The 17,712-nt window shown below is 38.4% G+C and overlaps 1 protein-coding gene across 1 annotated transcript; it reads right to left on the bottom strand.

The window, feature by feature from the left end:
* Positions 1 to 8,526: 8,526 nt before the first annotated feature.
* LOC149287798 (desmoglein-2-like) lies at positions 8,527 to 17,507 on the bottom strand. The gene is made up of 14 exons (XM_089492413.1): positions 17,475 to 17,507; positions 17,103 to 17,234; positions 16,644 to 16,805; positions 16,324 to 16,468; positions 15,949 to 16,115; positions 15,497 to 15,631; positions 14,561 to 14,746; positions 13,719 to 14,023; positions 13,481 to 13,623; positions 12,157 to 12,384; positions 11,785 to 12,012; positions 10,552 to 10,676; positions 9,668 to 9,991; positions 8,527 to 9,543 (listed from the first exon to the last, which is right to left on the bottom strand). Exons 1-14 carry the CDS (start codon positions 17,505 to 17,507, stop codon positions 8,527 to 8,529), a joined length of 3,330 nt encoding a protein of 1,109 aa, XP_089348539.1.
* Positions 17,508 to 17,712: the final 205 nt, after the last annotated feature.

Raw genomic sequence — 17,712 nt, forward strand, 5'->3', positions numbered from 1 at the left:
TTACCCCAGTCACATTTGGAAGGCTGCCAGTTCCCCAAACTTGAAAGGGCAAGTTCCAGATATCCATATATATTTTTTTCATTACATTGTGTGTTGTAGAACATCACAATACATAATTTATTAGTGTTTTCATTTGTACGTGCCCTCTGGCCTCCTCTCCTTTTTATAGGGCAAAGGCCTTTGTTTTCTGTATGGGAATGTTTGAGCTGCTGAGCTACTTTTGCGGTCACATGGAATTCCAGAGATGTAATCTGTTTTCCTACCAGTTTCTCAATGATATCAGCAAAGCAATTACATCTGCCTGAAAATGTATATGAACTATAGAACTATATGAAGCTTGCCATGCCGTCCTCTCCTGAAAATGTTATATGCAGAGAGGAGGCATCTATATCAGAATGGGTAACTTACCCTACTTCAGGGCATATGATTCAAAATTAAGTTAAACAAACATGATCACATTGAAAGTTTGGGGTAGCCGTATTAGTCCAGTGTATAAGAATGCAAAAAAACAGAATGTTGCAGCAGTAGCGTACCTAGCGGGGGGCGGTCCGCACCGGGTGTCGCTCATCAGGGGGGTGCCAACTTGCCGGCACCCCTCCAGAGACGGACAGCAATGTCCGCCGCTGGAGGAGCTGGCTCGCAAGGGAGCGGTATCGGAGGTCTTTAACAGACCTCTGGCTCCCTTGAGTGATTTTAAGCCAGTTCAAGGATCTCCCTTGAACCTGGGTTAAAATCACTCAAGGGAGCCGGAGGTCTGTTAAAGACCTCCGATACCGCTCCCTTGCGATCCGCGCGGCAACAGCTGCTGTGCGCCGGGGTTTGTTGTCAGATCCCGGCGCACAACACTGAAGCCGCGCCCACCGCTGTCCGTGCCCTCTGAACCGGAAGAAGACAGAAGAACTGAAGAAGAGGAGCGAAGAGAAGGAAAAGGAGCTGTAAGGAGAAAAGAGGAAAGGTAGGAAAGCAGTGGATTGGTATGTGTGGATTGGTATGTGTGGATTAGTATATGTGGATTGGTATGTGTGTGGATTGGTATATGTGTGGATTGGTAAATGTGTGGATTGGTAAGTGTGGATTGGTAAATGTGGATTGGTAAGTGTGTGAGAGTGATGGGTGTTATGCTGTACCATTTCCAATGTATTTTTCATTATATAACTATGCTCTAAAGTACATCATAACTCCCATCACTCTATACTGTTCCATACAGTGGCAGAGCTGGGAGACAGAGGCCTTGCATCCCCACCGCAGGACTCCTTAAAGGTAAGTGAACTTCAAAGAGGGAGAGGGTAGATAGTTAGGAGAGGGTAGATAGTTAGGAGGGGGTAGATAGGGAGAAGGGAGTGAGAAGGGGTAGATGGGGCAGAAGGGAGTGAGAAGGGGTAGATATCATACGCCTATCATGCCAAGTCTGCGAGTGCCTCCTGGAATCTGGGTATGCCTGGGCATGATAGGAATGTGATTGCTGTTAATTATATATATATATATATATATTAATATTGTTATTTAATTATTTTGTCCTATTTTGGTGTGTTACTTACTTTAAATAAAAGTGGTTTTTTTTATGGTGGGGGGGGTCATATTCAGTTTCGGCCAGGTAAATGCTGCATTTTCGGTTGCAGTCCAGAATTCGTTTTGGTGCATCCCTACTACTAATGAAGTGGTAGGACTACACCACATCAATGTTTGCCTCAGTATATAGTGATAGGTGTTATGCTGTACCACCATCATTGTCTCCCTCAGTATATAGTGATAAGTGTTATGCTGTACCACCGTCAATGTCTGCCTCAGTATATAATAACAGTAATGCTGTACCACCTTCAGTGTCTGCGCCGGTATATAACGGTAGAAGCTATGCAGTTTTAAAGTGGGGGGGGTGCCAAATACTCTAGGTAGCCCCTGTGTTGCAGAATCTTGTAATAAAATGCTTTTGACTTGATAAAGGGAGGACTCCCGAAAGCTCGTCTATTATTTTAAATACTGTTAGTCCAATAAAAAAGGTATTACAAGATTCTGCAACATTCTGTTTTTTTGCATTGAAAGTTTGGACCAGAATTTGAATAAAGTCCATTAACACAACCAGGGTCGCCATCAGAGGGGTACAACCAGTACCATGTACGGTGCCAGGTACCTTCCTGATTTCCCATTGACCCCTTCATTGCCCCTTTAGCCTGCTACCCTCATGGGGTTTAGGGTCTACATGGCCATTTCTGAGGATTGGTGCCTTTGGCCCCATTGTAAGCATGGGGTAGTGTCATGCAAAATGCTTATGTTAAAGGGGTAATAAGGCATCTTGCATGAAGAAGAAGAGGAAATTATTTTTTCTTAGGCCACACCCTGCCATAAATGTTTTATGGAGTTCTGGTCAGACCCTATCACAAAAACAGTGGGGCAGGAACAGCGCCTAAGAAGGGCATCTTCAAAGGATACCATATGTCCTGTTCTGGGTGCCATAAACTCTTACAGGGGACCAGGCACTGGGGTCACACGGGGGACACAGCACCAAGCATCTTCAGTTCAGTTATGACTTGAGAAATATGGTTACGTTTCTATACTAGAATCATGACATGAAGATGTTCTCTGTGTTGGCACAGGATGACATCACACATGGCAGGAAGGAATTCAACAAGGCCTGAGGAAAAAGAATAGGTCATCTAGCTATCAGGTAGGTAGTGGGTGTTTGGTACCTGTACACTTCTAATAACATAGTGTTTGTGAATACCCCAGAGTTATTACCTAGATTGATGCCCATGGGGTCTGCAAAGACTAGAGGTGGTCTTGACAGGGATTCAGAGCAGGGCTATGCCAGGGGGTCATGTAAAGTTCAGATGGGAGGGGGAGCAAGTGAAGGGGGTATATATAAGGTTAGGTAAACGGGGGTTCTGGGCTGTGTTGTTGCCCCCCCCTTTATTTATTCTGAGATGTTTTATTGTTGCTATGTTGCTGGTTGAGGTTTATGTTCTAGGCATTTTGTCACAGCTTGGGGGCGGTAGCTTGCCAGGTAGACAGGGAGTGTTATGTAGTGTTATAACCCCTGTTGGTAAAGTGTTGGTGGGAGGTTCCCGGCTGGCAGTGTTTGCAGGGAACCTTGGATGGGGTGGGGCTTCACGAAATGCCCTCCCATAGGTGACGTTTATGGTTTGGCCCCGGTTGATCCTAGCAAGCTTGGGTGCTTGGCTGTAAATAGTTTGAGTCATTGTCGTGTTAAAGTACCTTTTATGTTCACATTTTGTGTGGCAATGACTTTAATAAATCAGCTGTGGCCTTTCCATCACACACTGGTGTCTGAGTTTTATTTGGGGGTTAATTGGGCATGTCAATGGGTTATTCTACAGTTTGAGCAGTTCAAGGGGTTACCAAAGCCTCCTTCGGTATTTTTTTAAAGTGAATAAAGTTTAGGGGTCATGGGGTGAACAGGTTTGGGGTTAAGGTGTAGTTTCTCTGGGGAGAGCAGCGAATGAGCCTGTGGGCTGGTTTTTGCCATTAACCCTTTTCACGTCCACATTCCCCTTAACACTACGGTGAGAGTCTCTCGTGGTTGTGTTAGTTGTTGCACGTCCATGACAATGGACCTTTAGTGTTGTACTGTGCCCCAAGATTTCTGATAGCGGTTCTGAACTGTTGAATAAATCATGACAGTGTAATATTTCATGTGTTGTTGTTCATCTGAGGTTGTGTTTACCTAATTTATAGGCCTGCTAAGGGACAGGTGATTGTTACTATGTTCTGATATGTAAAACCATAGATTCAAAGAGGGTGTACTAGACCTCTGAAGTTGTGCTGTGGTATCCGGCGCCGAGACATTAGCAGCAGATTCTTTGAGTCCTGGTGCCATGCATTCTCCAGGTAAGAGACGCACACGCACCTGGCCATCCACATGAAACATTAATGCCAAATTCTTCTATATGCTCACATGCCAATTGTAGGTGCTTCTGGCAATGGACAGGGGTCAGCATGGGCAACCTAACTGGTCTGCACCTACGCAGCCACGTAAGCAAAATACTGTGTGACGCACTGTGTTCTGACACCTATCAAAACAAGCATTAACTTTTTCAGCAAGTTGAGATACAGTAGATCCTCTGTCAAATTTGACCACACAAGCCAGCCTTCGTCCACCCCCCACCCACTTGCATCAATGGGCCTTGGCTGTCCATGTGCCAGTTCACCTCTTTTCCTTCCTTGGACCACTTTCGATAGGTACCGACCACTGCAGACCAGAACATTCCACAATAGCTGCAGTTTTGGAGATGTTCTGACCCAGTCATCTAGCCAGCACAATTTGGCCACTGTCAAAGTCGCTGATATTGTTACGTTTGCCACCTTTGAGGATAAAATGTTCACTTGCTGCCTAATATCCCCCACCCGCCACTCACAGGCCACAGGCAAAGTGTAAATATGATCTTCATCTGAGTTACAATATACACAATTTGTTTTAACCAATATCACACATTTTTCTACTGTTCTTGTCCATATTGGATACATTATTCAACCATTCACAGTGTGGGTTGCAAAACATCTGACCTACTAAGCTAAATAAAACATGACTGGAGGCGTGTTTTAAAGGTACTTTGATGTAAAAACAAACATTTGCTATTCTCAGGTAGTTGCCGATGTAAACCATGCCTCACAAATCTCAGAAGACCTATATAGCCATATGTGGGTCACTCTGAAAGCGATATTTGTCCATTTTGCTTTCATTTATTAAAAAATTGTATTCATTGGGAAAGTTAATAACTAAAGGCTTGAACACTAAGGTGTCAGTGTGAGTGTGTGTTAAAGTGTGCATGTGTTTTAGAGTTTGCATTTTAGTATGTTTTGGTCTGTGTGTCTGCACACACGTGCTACTTTCTCACCCCTGCATAAAACAGACCCATGACAACCAATTCAAAAGTTGGGAAATCTAATGGTGGGTACTAGGGATGCATACTATCAACATTACTTTTGATTGACCCATGGTGGTGAAATATACATTTTATGGAAGGGATCATAGTTAAACTCTTTGGTTAAGAAGTCAATATTCTTGATCATGTTGCATGCTTTATACACTAGTACCAGTAATCCATGAATGTTGTATTTGTCCAATAAGTAATAGCACAGTTTGGATATTCGTATATAGAAGAAAACAAAAAATACATAAAACCAGGTATGCTTGGCTCTTACCTTTATTAAATCCCATGAAATATGTCCCATGAGTATGAAATAGTCATATAAAACCAGTGCAAACATACATATTGAACTACACAACATCAATACAAAAATGCAAAGGTTAAAAAAGTTAAAACTGAAGGCAGAACTTTGCTTTATGATGATTGGGTACAGCTTAAGTGCATATAGTAGAGATGCCGGGCATCTTATCTTATACATTCAGAGGAAAAGTAGCTGTCATCAAGTATGCCACGTTCTATTGACATTTCTTATATATATAAAAATAAAACATGTCATGTATATACAAATGAACAGTTTAGCACAGGTACTTATGTAGTATGCACACAGCAAAGATGTTCATTTAACGGCTTGTTACATTAAAAAATAAAAGTTTTCCTTAAATCAGTGTAGATATATGGGGCTTAATTCAATGACCTGTCTAAACGTTTACTGGTTTTAACGATTATATGACCAATTCTTTGGGGTAGAATTTAAAAACCCACTAAAAATCGCTACGAAGGTAACAATGGAAACCATCCACAACATCTGATGCTACTGGATCCATGCAAAACGGTGCATGTTAATATAAATAGTATTTAATTATAAAGTACAAACATGTCATTCAAGGATTCTTTATAAAACTCCATTTACTGTGCTAGCATTGCAATGGTTATTTTTTAAAACCCCTTTTGCTGTGTTTCTACTAAAACTGGAGTTTTAATTACATATTTATTAAGCTAGATATTTCAGTTTGCTTCAATGGGATCTTGACACATTTTAAACGGCCGCCTCAGCTTAATTGAACCTAAGTGTTCAATTACTTTGATCTGGGCTGCCTGGAGGTTTGCTTTGATCTGCTTAGACATGCAGGGATTTTTAATTGAAAATAGCATTCATTAAGAGGAGATGCAAAGTAACACGCGCAAAACCTATACATGAGATTGCACACTATGCGCATGTTACTTGACCGTATGCCCTGAGAGTTGGATCTCTAACTACTTTGCAATAAATCAGCCCTTGATACACTCTCTCTCTCCCCCCCCCAGGAAGAGCACAGAAATTAGACGGGTCATTGAATCTGGCCTATTCACTGCAAACAGAATTTTAAATAAGGACGGCTCTGTATTTTGTTTTCCCATCGCTTTATTAATGTTCCCTGGACATGGATGTATAAAATTAGATTAAAGGACAGCACATAAGAACATGACATGTCTGTATTGTAAAATTGGTAAAAACAGAATATAAAAATTTTAAAGTATTTTTTTTATATAAAAAACGGCATTTAAACATTTTAACTGCATTTGTTATTGCTTCAACTAAAAGCCACACGGTTCCACATGTTCCACCTTATTCAATTTTTACGTTTTCAGTGATTACCATGAAACAATGTTATATTTACATATGTACATACAACCAACTTAACATTAAAAATAAAAGTTCTCATTTTCTTCCAGCTCAATTGAATGTTCTTGCTTTGCTTAAAGAAAACCAGTATAACCGAGTTCATGGGAGCACATTTACTTATTTCTAAGAAAATATTTTTCTTGGACTTAAAGGGCCAAATGGAATTTAAGATTTAGAGTATCTAACTGGAAAACTATACGGTTGCTGTTGTGAAAAAGTCTCTCATAAATTTGCACAACTAGGAACACACTATTTTTGTGATTTACTCATGGCTATGTCCGGTTGACCAATCATAGAGCTCTACATAATATGATGGGATTACATAAATAGTATTCCACGGGTGGCCCACAGAGTTCACCTCTTCTGCTTCTTACAAGAGCAATATGGCATGACCAAGATATGAGGGGATGGCTAGCTGTGGATAGGAGTAAGACTATAACCAAATAAGCTTGAAAGAGGCATGGAGTGGGTAGAATTTAGGAAGAGAACGGGCCTGGCAAAACCCTTCTAGCCTGCCAAAAGATTAAGCACACTGACACAGAGCAATTTAACAGCTATGGCCCCTCCAGCTGAAATCTAGAGATCTCCTAGATACGTACACCTGGACCTCAACAATTACCATAAACCCAAATGTACACTATCCAAAAAAAGTGAAAACAACCGAAATCTGTTTCACAGTTAGAGCAAGTCTGCTTATTACAAAACCAAATTTATTTTTTGGCCATGGAATGGTCCGGTCCGTTGGGGTAACCTAGTCAAACCAAGCTCCACGAGTGAAGAATGTCTTGAAACCCTGAAATTTAGCTGCTTTCTTCAATCATGCTACTGTAGTTTGGGGTAGCCGTATTAGTCCAGTGTATAAGAATGCAAAAAAACTGAATGTTGCAGAATCTTGTAATACCTTTTTTATTGGACTAACAGTATTTAAAATAATAGACGAGCTTTCGGGAGTCCTCCCTTTATCAAGTCAAAAGCATTTCTTTTGACTTGATAAAGGGAGGACTCCCGAAAGCGCTATAAAGAATATATCAGAAGCCTGCATGACTCTCGGCAAGCACATTCACAGAATTTTGAACACATTTTTTTTTAGCACCTTTCTTCTAGAGAGGTGGGGCTGGATATGAACAATCTCAAGACATGCCCAGGAAAAAAAATAAATCATTTTCTTAACATTTTTTACTGAAAGTTACATCCTAAAATCAGATTTCCTGTGAAGCTTTTGACTTTAGTAAAAGCTGAAAAGATTTGTAACGTACAAGCAAGCTTTTAAAGTCTGGATATAGTACTATGTAAGATGTAGTTGTGCACAAAATACTGAGCTTTCATGTGTTAGAATCAAAGCTACAAGCAAAAATAATTTAAAAAGAAGTTGATCCATACAATCAAACTTGACATAAAACAGGGCTATGGATTTATCTAGCTGGAGCTTTACTTTCTCTAAATGACATAGGGTCAAGAAAAATATTGGATAATTGCATCTTTTGAAAACCTTCTATTCTGAAAACATGGTAACGTTGCAGGCCTCTACAACTGAAGTTTTAGGGACTAGTAAATAAGGCTTTACGTTTCTTTTTAAATCAAAAACTTTTAAGGACTTGGTAAAGGCTTTATTTGGAGTATGTTATGTGTAGCAACATAATCAAACAATGCGGATTACATGACTGACCCTTCATTAGTAGTCCTAGTGTGGCTGAATTTACTGTGATTCTTTTTGTTAATTTTAAACTGTTAAATATTTCTGTATACTGAATAGAGGTTTTACCGATTTTTTTTTTTTTTTTTAGACTCCAGAACATAACACCTCTAGATTTATTTCCCCTAAAAAATACTTGCAGCAATACGCAACATAATACATAGATGAGTGATATTCAGTTCTCATAGTACTGTATATTCTATTGAATTATCGATTTATGTATCTCAAGTTTTACCTAGAAGTTAAAGGAACAACTTTATGCTGAACACAGAGTGAAGAAAGGATATTTATGATCGGGTATATTGTACAGTGCTATATTTTGTAACTCTGCTTGTGGATTTGCCTATACTGTTACTAGGAGGAGGCATTTCTTCCAATAAATTAAAGCGTGCTTGGCCTTGCACACCACCCTCCGTGACAGTAATATTTTCAACCACACGTTGGCCACCTGAATATTCAGCTGGAATCAGTACCGTATCTTGCACTCCAGATATAGGAGTATATTGCCTCTCTGTCACCACAACATTTTGCCCTGCAGACAAGTCTGGAATGCTCAAAGAAGCCTGCAGTCCAGAGCTAGGAGCAAGGACCCTCTCTGTTACAAGTAAATATTTAGAATCTGCAAGCTCACCAACATCCCCATATCCAGAGATACCTTTGTCTGACTGGATCATTCGTTCTGTAACCATAATATTTTGCCCATCTGCAATATCAGTTATTTTATGTAAGCTAGAAGCTGGACGAATTACCCTCTCTGTCACCAACATGTTCTGTTGATGTCGGGGCTCAAAACGTACTGTAGGAACTACAGTATATGATTTCTCAGTGACAAGAACATTACCATGAATCAGAGGCTCGTGTGCATATCTAGAAGATGCAAAGGATTGGTCAGTAACCACCCCTTCAAATACTGTTTTTGCTGGCTCTGGTATATGGACCTGGGATGTAGATGAGGCAAAGGTGCTTTCCATGTTCGATACATTTTGTTCACCTAAGGCTTCTTCCTCCTGCATTACATCAAATTCTACAGCTGCATCTGATTCCAGTACTTCATTATTGAGCTCCTCATAGGACTTATACCGGTGTACTTGCTCATTAGTGCTTATTGTAGTGCCTTGACAAATCTCTGCCAATGCCTTAAATTTCAACCCTAAGTCATCCAGGTAATCATCATCATCATATTCACTTTCAATGAAACTACAGCAGCCAACAGATCCAGCAAGTGATGCTGTTTCTTGTGCATAAATAAGTATGCAGTCTTTGGCAGGCTGACTATCCTCTTCGTTGGCAAATGACATGGCTTTCTGCAAAAAAAGAAAGAAGAATTTCGTTAAATATGAATAAAAGTAGGGAAAATAATAAACTGACATTTTTTGCACATTAATTCTTAAAAAGCCATAGTGGTGACACACAAAAGACAGTACTTACATCTTGGAAGTAACTTCTCAGCAACTCTTCATTCAGGGCTGCAGCTCCACCAGCTCCAACACCTACAAAGGCCCCGGCAGCTCCGGCACCTGAAGCGCTTCCTGACCCCAGAGCCCCTAGTGATCTTGCTGCATATCTGGAACCCATATCACCTACTGCATATTCTGCAGAAGTCAGCAGACCTCTGCTTTCTTCCCACCTTTGATTAACATGAGTGGAGCCAGTCACGGTTTTCATAGAGCTGAAACCATCAATTTTCCTTGCTCCAGATCCAACCTCCCCATTAGCCGATCCAATAGAAATAATCGGGGGTGGCATAACAGCCTGGAGAGATAATGTGGAAAAAAAAAAGCCACACTTATCAACAGACGTTCTACAAACAGTTATGGTGATAGTGTTAATACAATATATTTTTAAGCTTACATATTGAGTTTTTTACTATAGGGTGACCAGATGTTCTGCATCTATTATTCATCCCTGAAAATGTATCCAGAACTGTTGTGTAAATAATTTTTTTTTTTTTTAAAGTAACATTTTGGCATTAAATGGTTTAAATGCCATAAAATATATCTACTCTAATATTAAACAAATGTCAAAAACATTAAATAAAACACCTTTAAATTATATATAGTGTTACAGAATTTCCACTGTTAATGCTTAATGGCTGCTGTAAGGAGATATGAATCACATCCTCAATGATGTGCCCGCACTACACTGGGAAGACTGGAACACAAGTCAACAGAACAAGTGTTCTCTGAATTGTTTTTTTTACCTTTTATATAAGATTAGTAAACGGTGTCTCCTATTCTCTCCCTCTCCATCCATCTCATGCAAGCTCTACTTTATGTACGTACTCTCTAACATTTCAGATCTTAAATACTTGCCATGTCTTCTGGCTCTGCACCTTCATTGTTCCATCTTACAATTGTAGCCTCCGTACTATCAGGTATAGCCATAAATCCTTTTTCTCCATGACCACAGTAGCACAACAGCAAAAGAAGTGGCACCACTGTTTACAAACACAACACCAGGAAAGGTTTACCAATCATTACATTGTCTTATTTTGTAATTGTTTTGGATTGGATTGTAATTAGGATTGTTTGAATAACTAACCTAAACTTTAAAAGAAAAAATAGATTTTACAATCTGGATTATCCTTATCTGACAGCCAATTGCAAGATAAATGTTCAATAGACTTCAGTTATCAAACTTAAAAAAAAAAAAAAAAAAGAAAAAGAAAAAAAAAAATTACTTTACATATTACTCTCCTACAAAACATAAGGTAATCAAAACAACCTTCACTGCACATATATATTTGATAGCAAAACTGCTGACATTTAAACATATATACACTACACGGTATAGAAGAGGCAGTAAAACAGCTCAGAAGAGAGAAAGCTTCAAGTCACAGACAGCACAGAAAACATATGTCAGATTATTAAGGGTTCTGGAAGTGAAAGGTTAGTAACTTAGTATCCTCAGCCTGAGAGACGTAAACCAAGCCAAACAGCAACCCCAGAGCACATTGGCAAAACTATGCTTTGAGCTTGTCATCCATCATGTTTAAAAAATGTTGGCCAAATAGTAATGCATAGAATTAGCTTAACGCAAAATAAATTCACATTTCTGTATTACTCTAGGCACCCTTGTGGCTACATGTGGTATTGCAAGTAGAATACATAACTACTATTTATGTAAAAGGCCCCACATATTGCTCGGTCACCTCAAACATACTAAATACTAGATGTATATAGCGCAAAAGTATTTAGATCCATCCCCAAAGCAATCTTCCATGAGCCTGAGAAAAATCACAATACTGACATTTTATAAATACTCAGGATGCTGCATGAAAACAGGCTGTTCAAAACATACATGAATATACATCAAAAGAACAAATATGTGCAGGTATAAAAGGAAATAGAAAGACTGGTAAATTTCAAAGTATGGGGAACCACTCAGATCTTCCTCCACTGCCAACACAGTGCAAGCCCACTCCTCCAAAATATAATTCTTGGCCCTCTGATGCACCACTAATGAAACTCAGCAACTAAACCCATATTGCACTCTGTTAACTCATGGAGGGAATCATGTAAATTTTTGAAAACATTTGTACTTACAAAGCAACAACAAACAGGCAAGGATCATCAGCCCAATTGCACCAGCTCCTAAGGCAGCAGATGTGTCAACTAATCTTTCTGAGCAGGCAATTCCGTCTTTGCAGGTGCATATTGTCAGCTCAAGGACCTGTACTTCTGGACAGCTCAGTCCTTGATTGTCAGTGACCAAAACTTTAAGTTTTTGTGACCCAGCCCAAATGTCTTGTGGTATCAGTTGTACACTAACATCTAAGATAAGACACAGGGGCAAAAATTACTTTATTGCAATTATTTCACAAATAATATTAAGTAACATATGACCAGTAAAACCCAAACAAAGACTACTTTATTCGGGATAATAAAAGACTTATTGTAGAAAGCTGTGTTGCTTACCATCTTTTTTACCAATTGTCCATAATTTTGCAATACCAACAGGTTCATCAACAACTGTAAAAGTAAATGGAGCGGCATTTGGGAAGTCATCTCGGTCCACAGCAGTCAGATTAACATATGGAGCCGTATGGCAAATGGTCTGCACTGGATTAACTAGGGTCGGACAACTATCATTTTCATCTTCTACTTGGACGGCAATGGTCCCAGTGGCTGTTTTTCCTGGCATGTCTTAAAAAGAATTAGAAAAGGCATTCAGTTGACATCTGTTAACGGAGCAGGATCCTACTGGACAAGTTTGGCAATAAGTCATAATAAACTGGCTTATGGTTTTATAAGTAACATTGTTTAGCAGTTTATGGACTTATGGGTTACACAAAAACAATGTTGCTAAGCAGAGAATTACTTTAATACATTCATCACCAATAATACGTTTTGGTTGTTTCTACCAGTGTTCTCTATGAGCAAGATACCTCAATAGAGTGACACAGATAAAGGGGGTATTCATTAAACAATGAGTTGAAGTGTGACTATTTCAACCTGACAATTTATCTTTGCATTATAATAACGGTTAGCGTCTGCAATAATAAGTTTGCCCTGTATAATGCATAGCTAAATCTTTAGAGCAAATCATACTATATGTATATAAAACAAAATATATTATATATTTCAATATTCAGCACTCTGCAGAACCTCCACATGCATTTGCAAGGGGATGTCATGAAAAATTAAAGTGACCACACAGTTATATGCCTTAAAGTGCATATCAGGGTTGGGGTCTCCCTTTATAGTAGCATATGTTCAGTATTTACGCAAGTACAGCAGCAAGTAAGTACAGCAGTAAGTAGAGCAGCATTATGAATTTCACCTCCATGTTTAGACATTTTAAATGTCATCAGTCACTAAATAGACAGCCCAAGGCAACCATATATCATAACACCAGATGCTTATTTGTTACATCATGGATATTAGAAATATCAGTGATGGATAATTCATTAGGTCCCCTAGGCATCTACCTAGGAGCCCCAAGCTCTGGAAGAGGGTGCCCTAGTCAGGGGCGTACCTAGAGACGCCCCCAATAAAGTTAATGTTGGCAAAAATTTGGAAACTGTATGCCAACTGGAAAAGAAACTATAAAACTGGAGAAAAAAATAAATGTAAAATAAGTTTAAATAAATAACATTAACTGAACAAATATGGTACAGTATAAGGCCTATGACTATATACTGAGCCAGACATTGACAGTAGTATAGCATAACTGCTATAATTAGGGAGTCTTAAAATACCTCTCCTATTTTCATGAAGAGATCCGGTCTCATTGCCTTACCTTCACTAATAGCCAATATTTTCGCCAAATAAGTTCCATTCACAACATATATAGACTCTCGATCTGGAATTTTTGAAAGTTTAATTTCAGCAGTGACAGGGTCAATGATGAACCAGTTATCTGGATCGTACTCCTTGGCATACCTAATTATTAAAAATTAAACAGTACAAGCAATTAGCTTAGATTTCAAATACAAATTGTGTCCATGAAATAAGTTAGGAACAGGCTGTAGACATACTTGACATTTTGTGCAATTTTTCCAGTATCTCCATCAGTTGCTTGGTATGATCCAATAATCTGATTTATCACCGTACGTTTTCCCTCGCTGATCGCAAGATTCTTTTTTCTTGGACGGAACACAGGGCCTTCACGTACATTTTTCACATTCACTTTGATAGGAAATGTCTTTCCAGAGCTGCCACCACCACCACCACCACCACCTCCTCCTCCTCCACCACTACTAATGATCGAGTGGTGATATGATGCTTGGTTTGAAACAACAACTTTCAGTTCAGCATTTTGCATTACTTCATAATCCGCTTCCTGTAAAATATATATATATTTTTCTTTGAACAGAATTTTGCAACTTTATCTTCGTGCAGAGGAAAGTAGACTGAATATAAATCGAGTGCTTTGGAAATAAATTGCTGCACCACTGAAACGCAGTATTACAATGATGCAGATTTAAACAAGGATGTAACATTCTTGATACATGAACAATTAGCCAAATCAATAACACGACACTTTTTTCTTAATATTAATGCAAGGTTACAGAAAGCTGTGTTTTTTGTTACTTGTCTTATTTACTCATCAGTAGTAGTTTAACAATTTTAAACATTAAATTCAGCAACGTTCTTTAACTGCTCATGTCAGGAGCAAATATTTTGAGCTGGTAAGTCATTTGAATAATGTATCCATAATGGGTAGCACACCATGGGCACATAATAGACGCTAACTAGGCATAGCGCTATACTGGATTAGACAAAGCTATCGTGAACCTAAGACAAGACCAAAGACTAATTATAGACCAAGTCTTTACATCAGGAAAAGGAGATGCATGGTTCTTTTCTGCCATCTTACCTTAACCATCATCAGTATTCCCTCATTGGTTTGAGAATCTCTTACAATTTCAAAATAGCCATCTTCATTGCCAGAGATAATTGTAAAGTTTGCCAGCCAATTATCTGTAAACTCTTCATCATCATCAAATGCTTTCATACGTAAAATTTCCACATTGGCTGTGTTTTCCTCAACATTTCCTTCATACTGAAATATAATTTAAAAAGTGCAATGAAATGTATATCTAATATTCCTTGACTATATAACCAAAAGACAATAACAAAAAAATAAATAAAAATTTTTTTATGTTCGAGCCAATGGCACAGATGGGGCGCTACTGGGTTCGTTACTAAATAATGAATGCACCCAGCCATATGGAAGAAGAAGAAGAAGAAGAAGAAGAAGAAGAAGAAGAAGAAGAAGAAGAAGAAGAAAAAAAGCACAGAATGCACGTGAACACAAATGTTTAACAACATTTTCTGTATATACTAGTATAGTGCAGCAAACACAACATGCGCCACGAGAAAGAAAATACACTCAAAGAATAGGAATGAATCCTTTAAAGTATTAGTGCCTCTATTAGCCATTATTTGCTAGGAGTATGTAGGGCTTAATGGGATCTAAACCAAACCCGAGCTTAAAATAAAAACAAAATTCCAAGCAAAAATCTAAACAGATCACCTTATTTTGGACTATTACACAGCACTGCAGAAGTGTGTTTTCTGCCCCTTGTCAACAATGTCCCCTGCACAGTGAAAAACTAGAGGGATACTAGGGAAAAATGATGTTCTTCAAGAACAACCAAATCACAATGGGTAGAAGCTTCCTCTAATTCTAGGGTTTAAATGTCACAGTATCCCCAGGCCAGTGTGAATAGCAAAGGTAAAGTGCAACTATTAACATTTTCTCTAGCAGTACATGGGTTATAGTATGGGCTTTGTTTCCAACCGCACCTACCTCTTCCTTTTCAAGGTAAGGAATATTGTCATTAACATCCTTAACTTTGATTTTCAAAGTGCCTCTTCCAACTTGCGCACCCTCACGCCCCTCGCTGTCTTTTACTTCTACAACCAGGGTATAGCTGCTTTGTTGCTAAACAGAACAAAGTATACAAAATGGAAGTTTTAATCAAATCGGTGAACTACTCGTTGCTGAAATGCATAGGCCATTGACCCTTTCAGAACAAGAAAAGCAACATCTATATGGTAATAGAACACAATAACGTGAATGACATTTAGTTTAATATAATACTTTATGACTTCAACTCTATTTTGATTTGCACATAAAACTTGTGGAGCACCAATACACTACCATGTTATGTTGTTAACCACACTCACATAAATCAGATAAAATACATAATGTTTTTCTTCTTAGTAACATAAGAAAAAGAAAACCAAATATTTCATTACCTCCCTGTCGAGAAGGTGTTCAGTTGTGAGAACTTCACCTGTATCTTTAATCACTATGAATAATCCTTGTTGTCCTGGCTCCTGAGAGAGAATTCTGTATGCAAGCTTAGTGTTCACGGTATTTGGTTCATCAGCATCAGTTGCATTCAGCCTCATAATAACAGTTTCTGTTCAGGATACAAACAAAACAATAAAACTGTTACAGATAATGTATGAAAACTATTACTAATGAACATTTTAATGATACGTGGTCGACTTCCTGCACCTACTTTGCCAACAATGTTAAATACACGATGAGTACTGAAATGGTAAAGTTTCAAAACCATGTTATTAATGGTTTGGGTTATTAAGTGAAACAAAAGAACAAAAACTCACTTGCTGGACTCAATTCTTCTACCTCGGCGATAAAAACTTCCTCCGTAAAAACAGGAGCGTTATCATTGATATCAAGAACTCGCACTCTTAGATCGATAGGAGGTTCCACGTTCTTATTGTACTGATCCATTGCGAAACCTTTGAGCTAGAACAAAAGAAGGTATATCTACCGTAAGTTTTGGCAAAGGTAAATGCAAAAATGTTATGTGGATGTCCCACAATTCTGCATGCTGCAACACAAAACATTTTGCAAAAAAAGTTATATGGCATAATACTGTCAATGAATTTCAATTTGATTACCAGATTTAAGCATTACTTACATAGAACATTTTAGTAACTTCCCGGTCCACGATCCCAGTTACATTCAGTTCTCCTGTCCTCTCATTAATATAGAATATGCCGAGAGGAGGTTCAGTAACTCCCATACCGGTGATTTTGTATCGGATTCTTATAGAGGCATCAAGCTGTTTATCGGTTTGAATCTGTGTATATATAACATATATTTAAGTATCTATCAAAAACAAGCAAAACGGGGACAAGCTTTCTAATAAGACATAGGTTTCATTTTTGCCAATACGTTGTTGAAAACAGGACCACGAACAGACGGATGTTTAAAACATTGCATTATTCTTGAGAAAACATTGTTGAATTTAGGGGGATGAGTACAAAACATTACAGCTTTATCTGACAAGGAAAAGGGTTACACATAACACCCCTACTAGTAAACAATCAATAGATATTTAACCAAGCACAAGATGTTTATTTCTACAGATACTCACTTTTGCAATAGGATTCCTCCAAGAATTATCCTCCTCTTCTCGTATAGAAACTGGTGGAATGATCCATTCTCTCTTATGCCTAACTAGACTACCCAGGCCTTCGTCAACATCAAATTTGTCGTTTTTGATCACCTTTTTAGGGAACAAAATTTGAAATCAAATATTACACTTGTTATAGACTATTTGATACATGCATTACTCCAATAAACCTTCATGAATTACTCCCAATATAACAGCGGGAATCATAAAAAAAAGGTCTGATTACAGGTTACATATCAGCAAAGAGAAGCCATGTTTAGATTCAGTATTATCCAGCATTAAGACAGCACACAAAGATTAATTACTGGAATAGGCATGGACCTATAGACTTACCGTTAAGTGAAGACTACGGCCAAGACCAAACATTACCTGGAGAAATTAGGAAAAAAATATATATCACATTTCAACAAAAAACGTATATACAGAACATCTTATTTTGATCTTGATTTTTCTAACTAGCCTAAAACTATCCAGACTTATTATTTGGGGCTTCCTGTCGAACCATTAACTAAACATCTTTAAATTTGTGATGAACTCTTAAAAAAAATATGTTCATTGCGAGAGCATACGT

Source organism: Sceloporus occidentalis, unplaced genomic scaffold (assembly GCF_023333645.1).
Source record: "Sceloporus occidentalis isolate IW3139 unplaced genomic scaffold, rSceOcc1.0.p SCAF_56, whole genome shotgun sequence".
Classification (NCBI taxonomy): Eukaryota; Metazoa; Chordata; class Lepidosauria; order Squamata; family Phrynosomatidae; genus Sceloporus; species Sceloporus occidentalis.

Coding starts and splice junctions, on each gene's coding strand:
- LOC149287798 (XM_089492413.1), bottom strand. CDS start 17,507: ATGTTTGGTCTTGGCCGTAGTCTTCACTTAACG. Junction 16,116..16,323: donor AGAAGAATTGAGTCCAGCAA/GTGAGTTTTTGT, acceptor TATCCTGAACAG/AAACTGTTATTATGAGGCTG. Junction 12,385..13,480: donor AATATTGGCTATTAGTGAAG/GTAAGGCAATGA, acceptor ATTCTTTTTAAG/ACATGCCAGGAAAAACAGCC.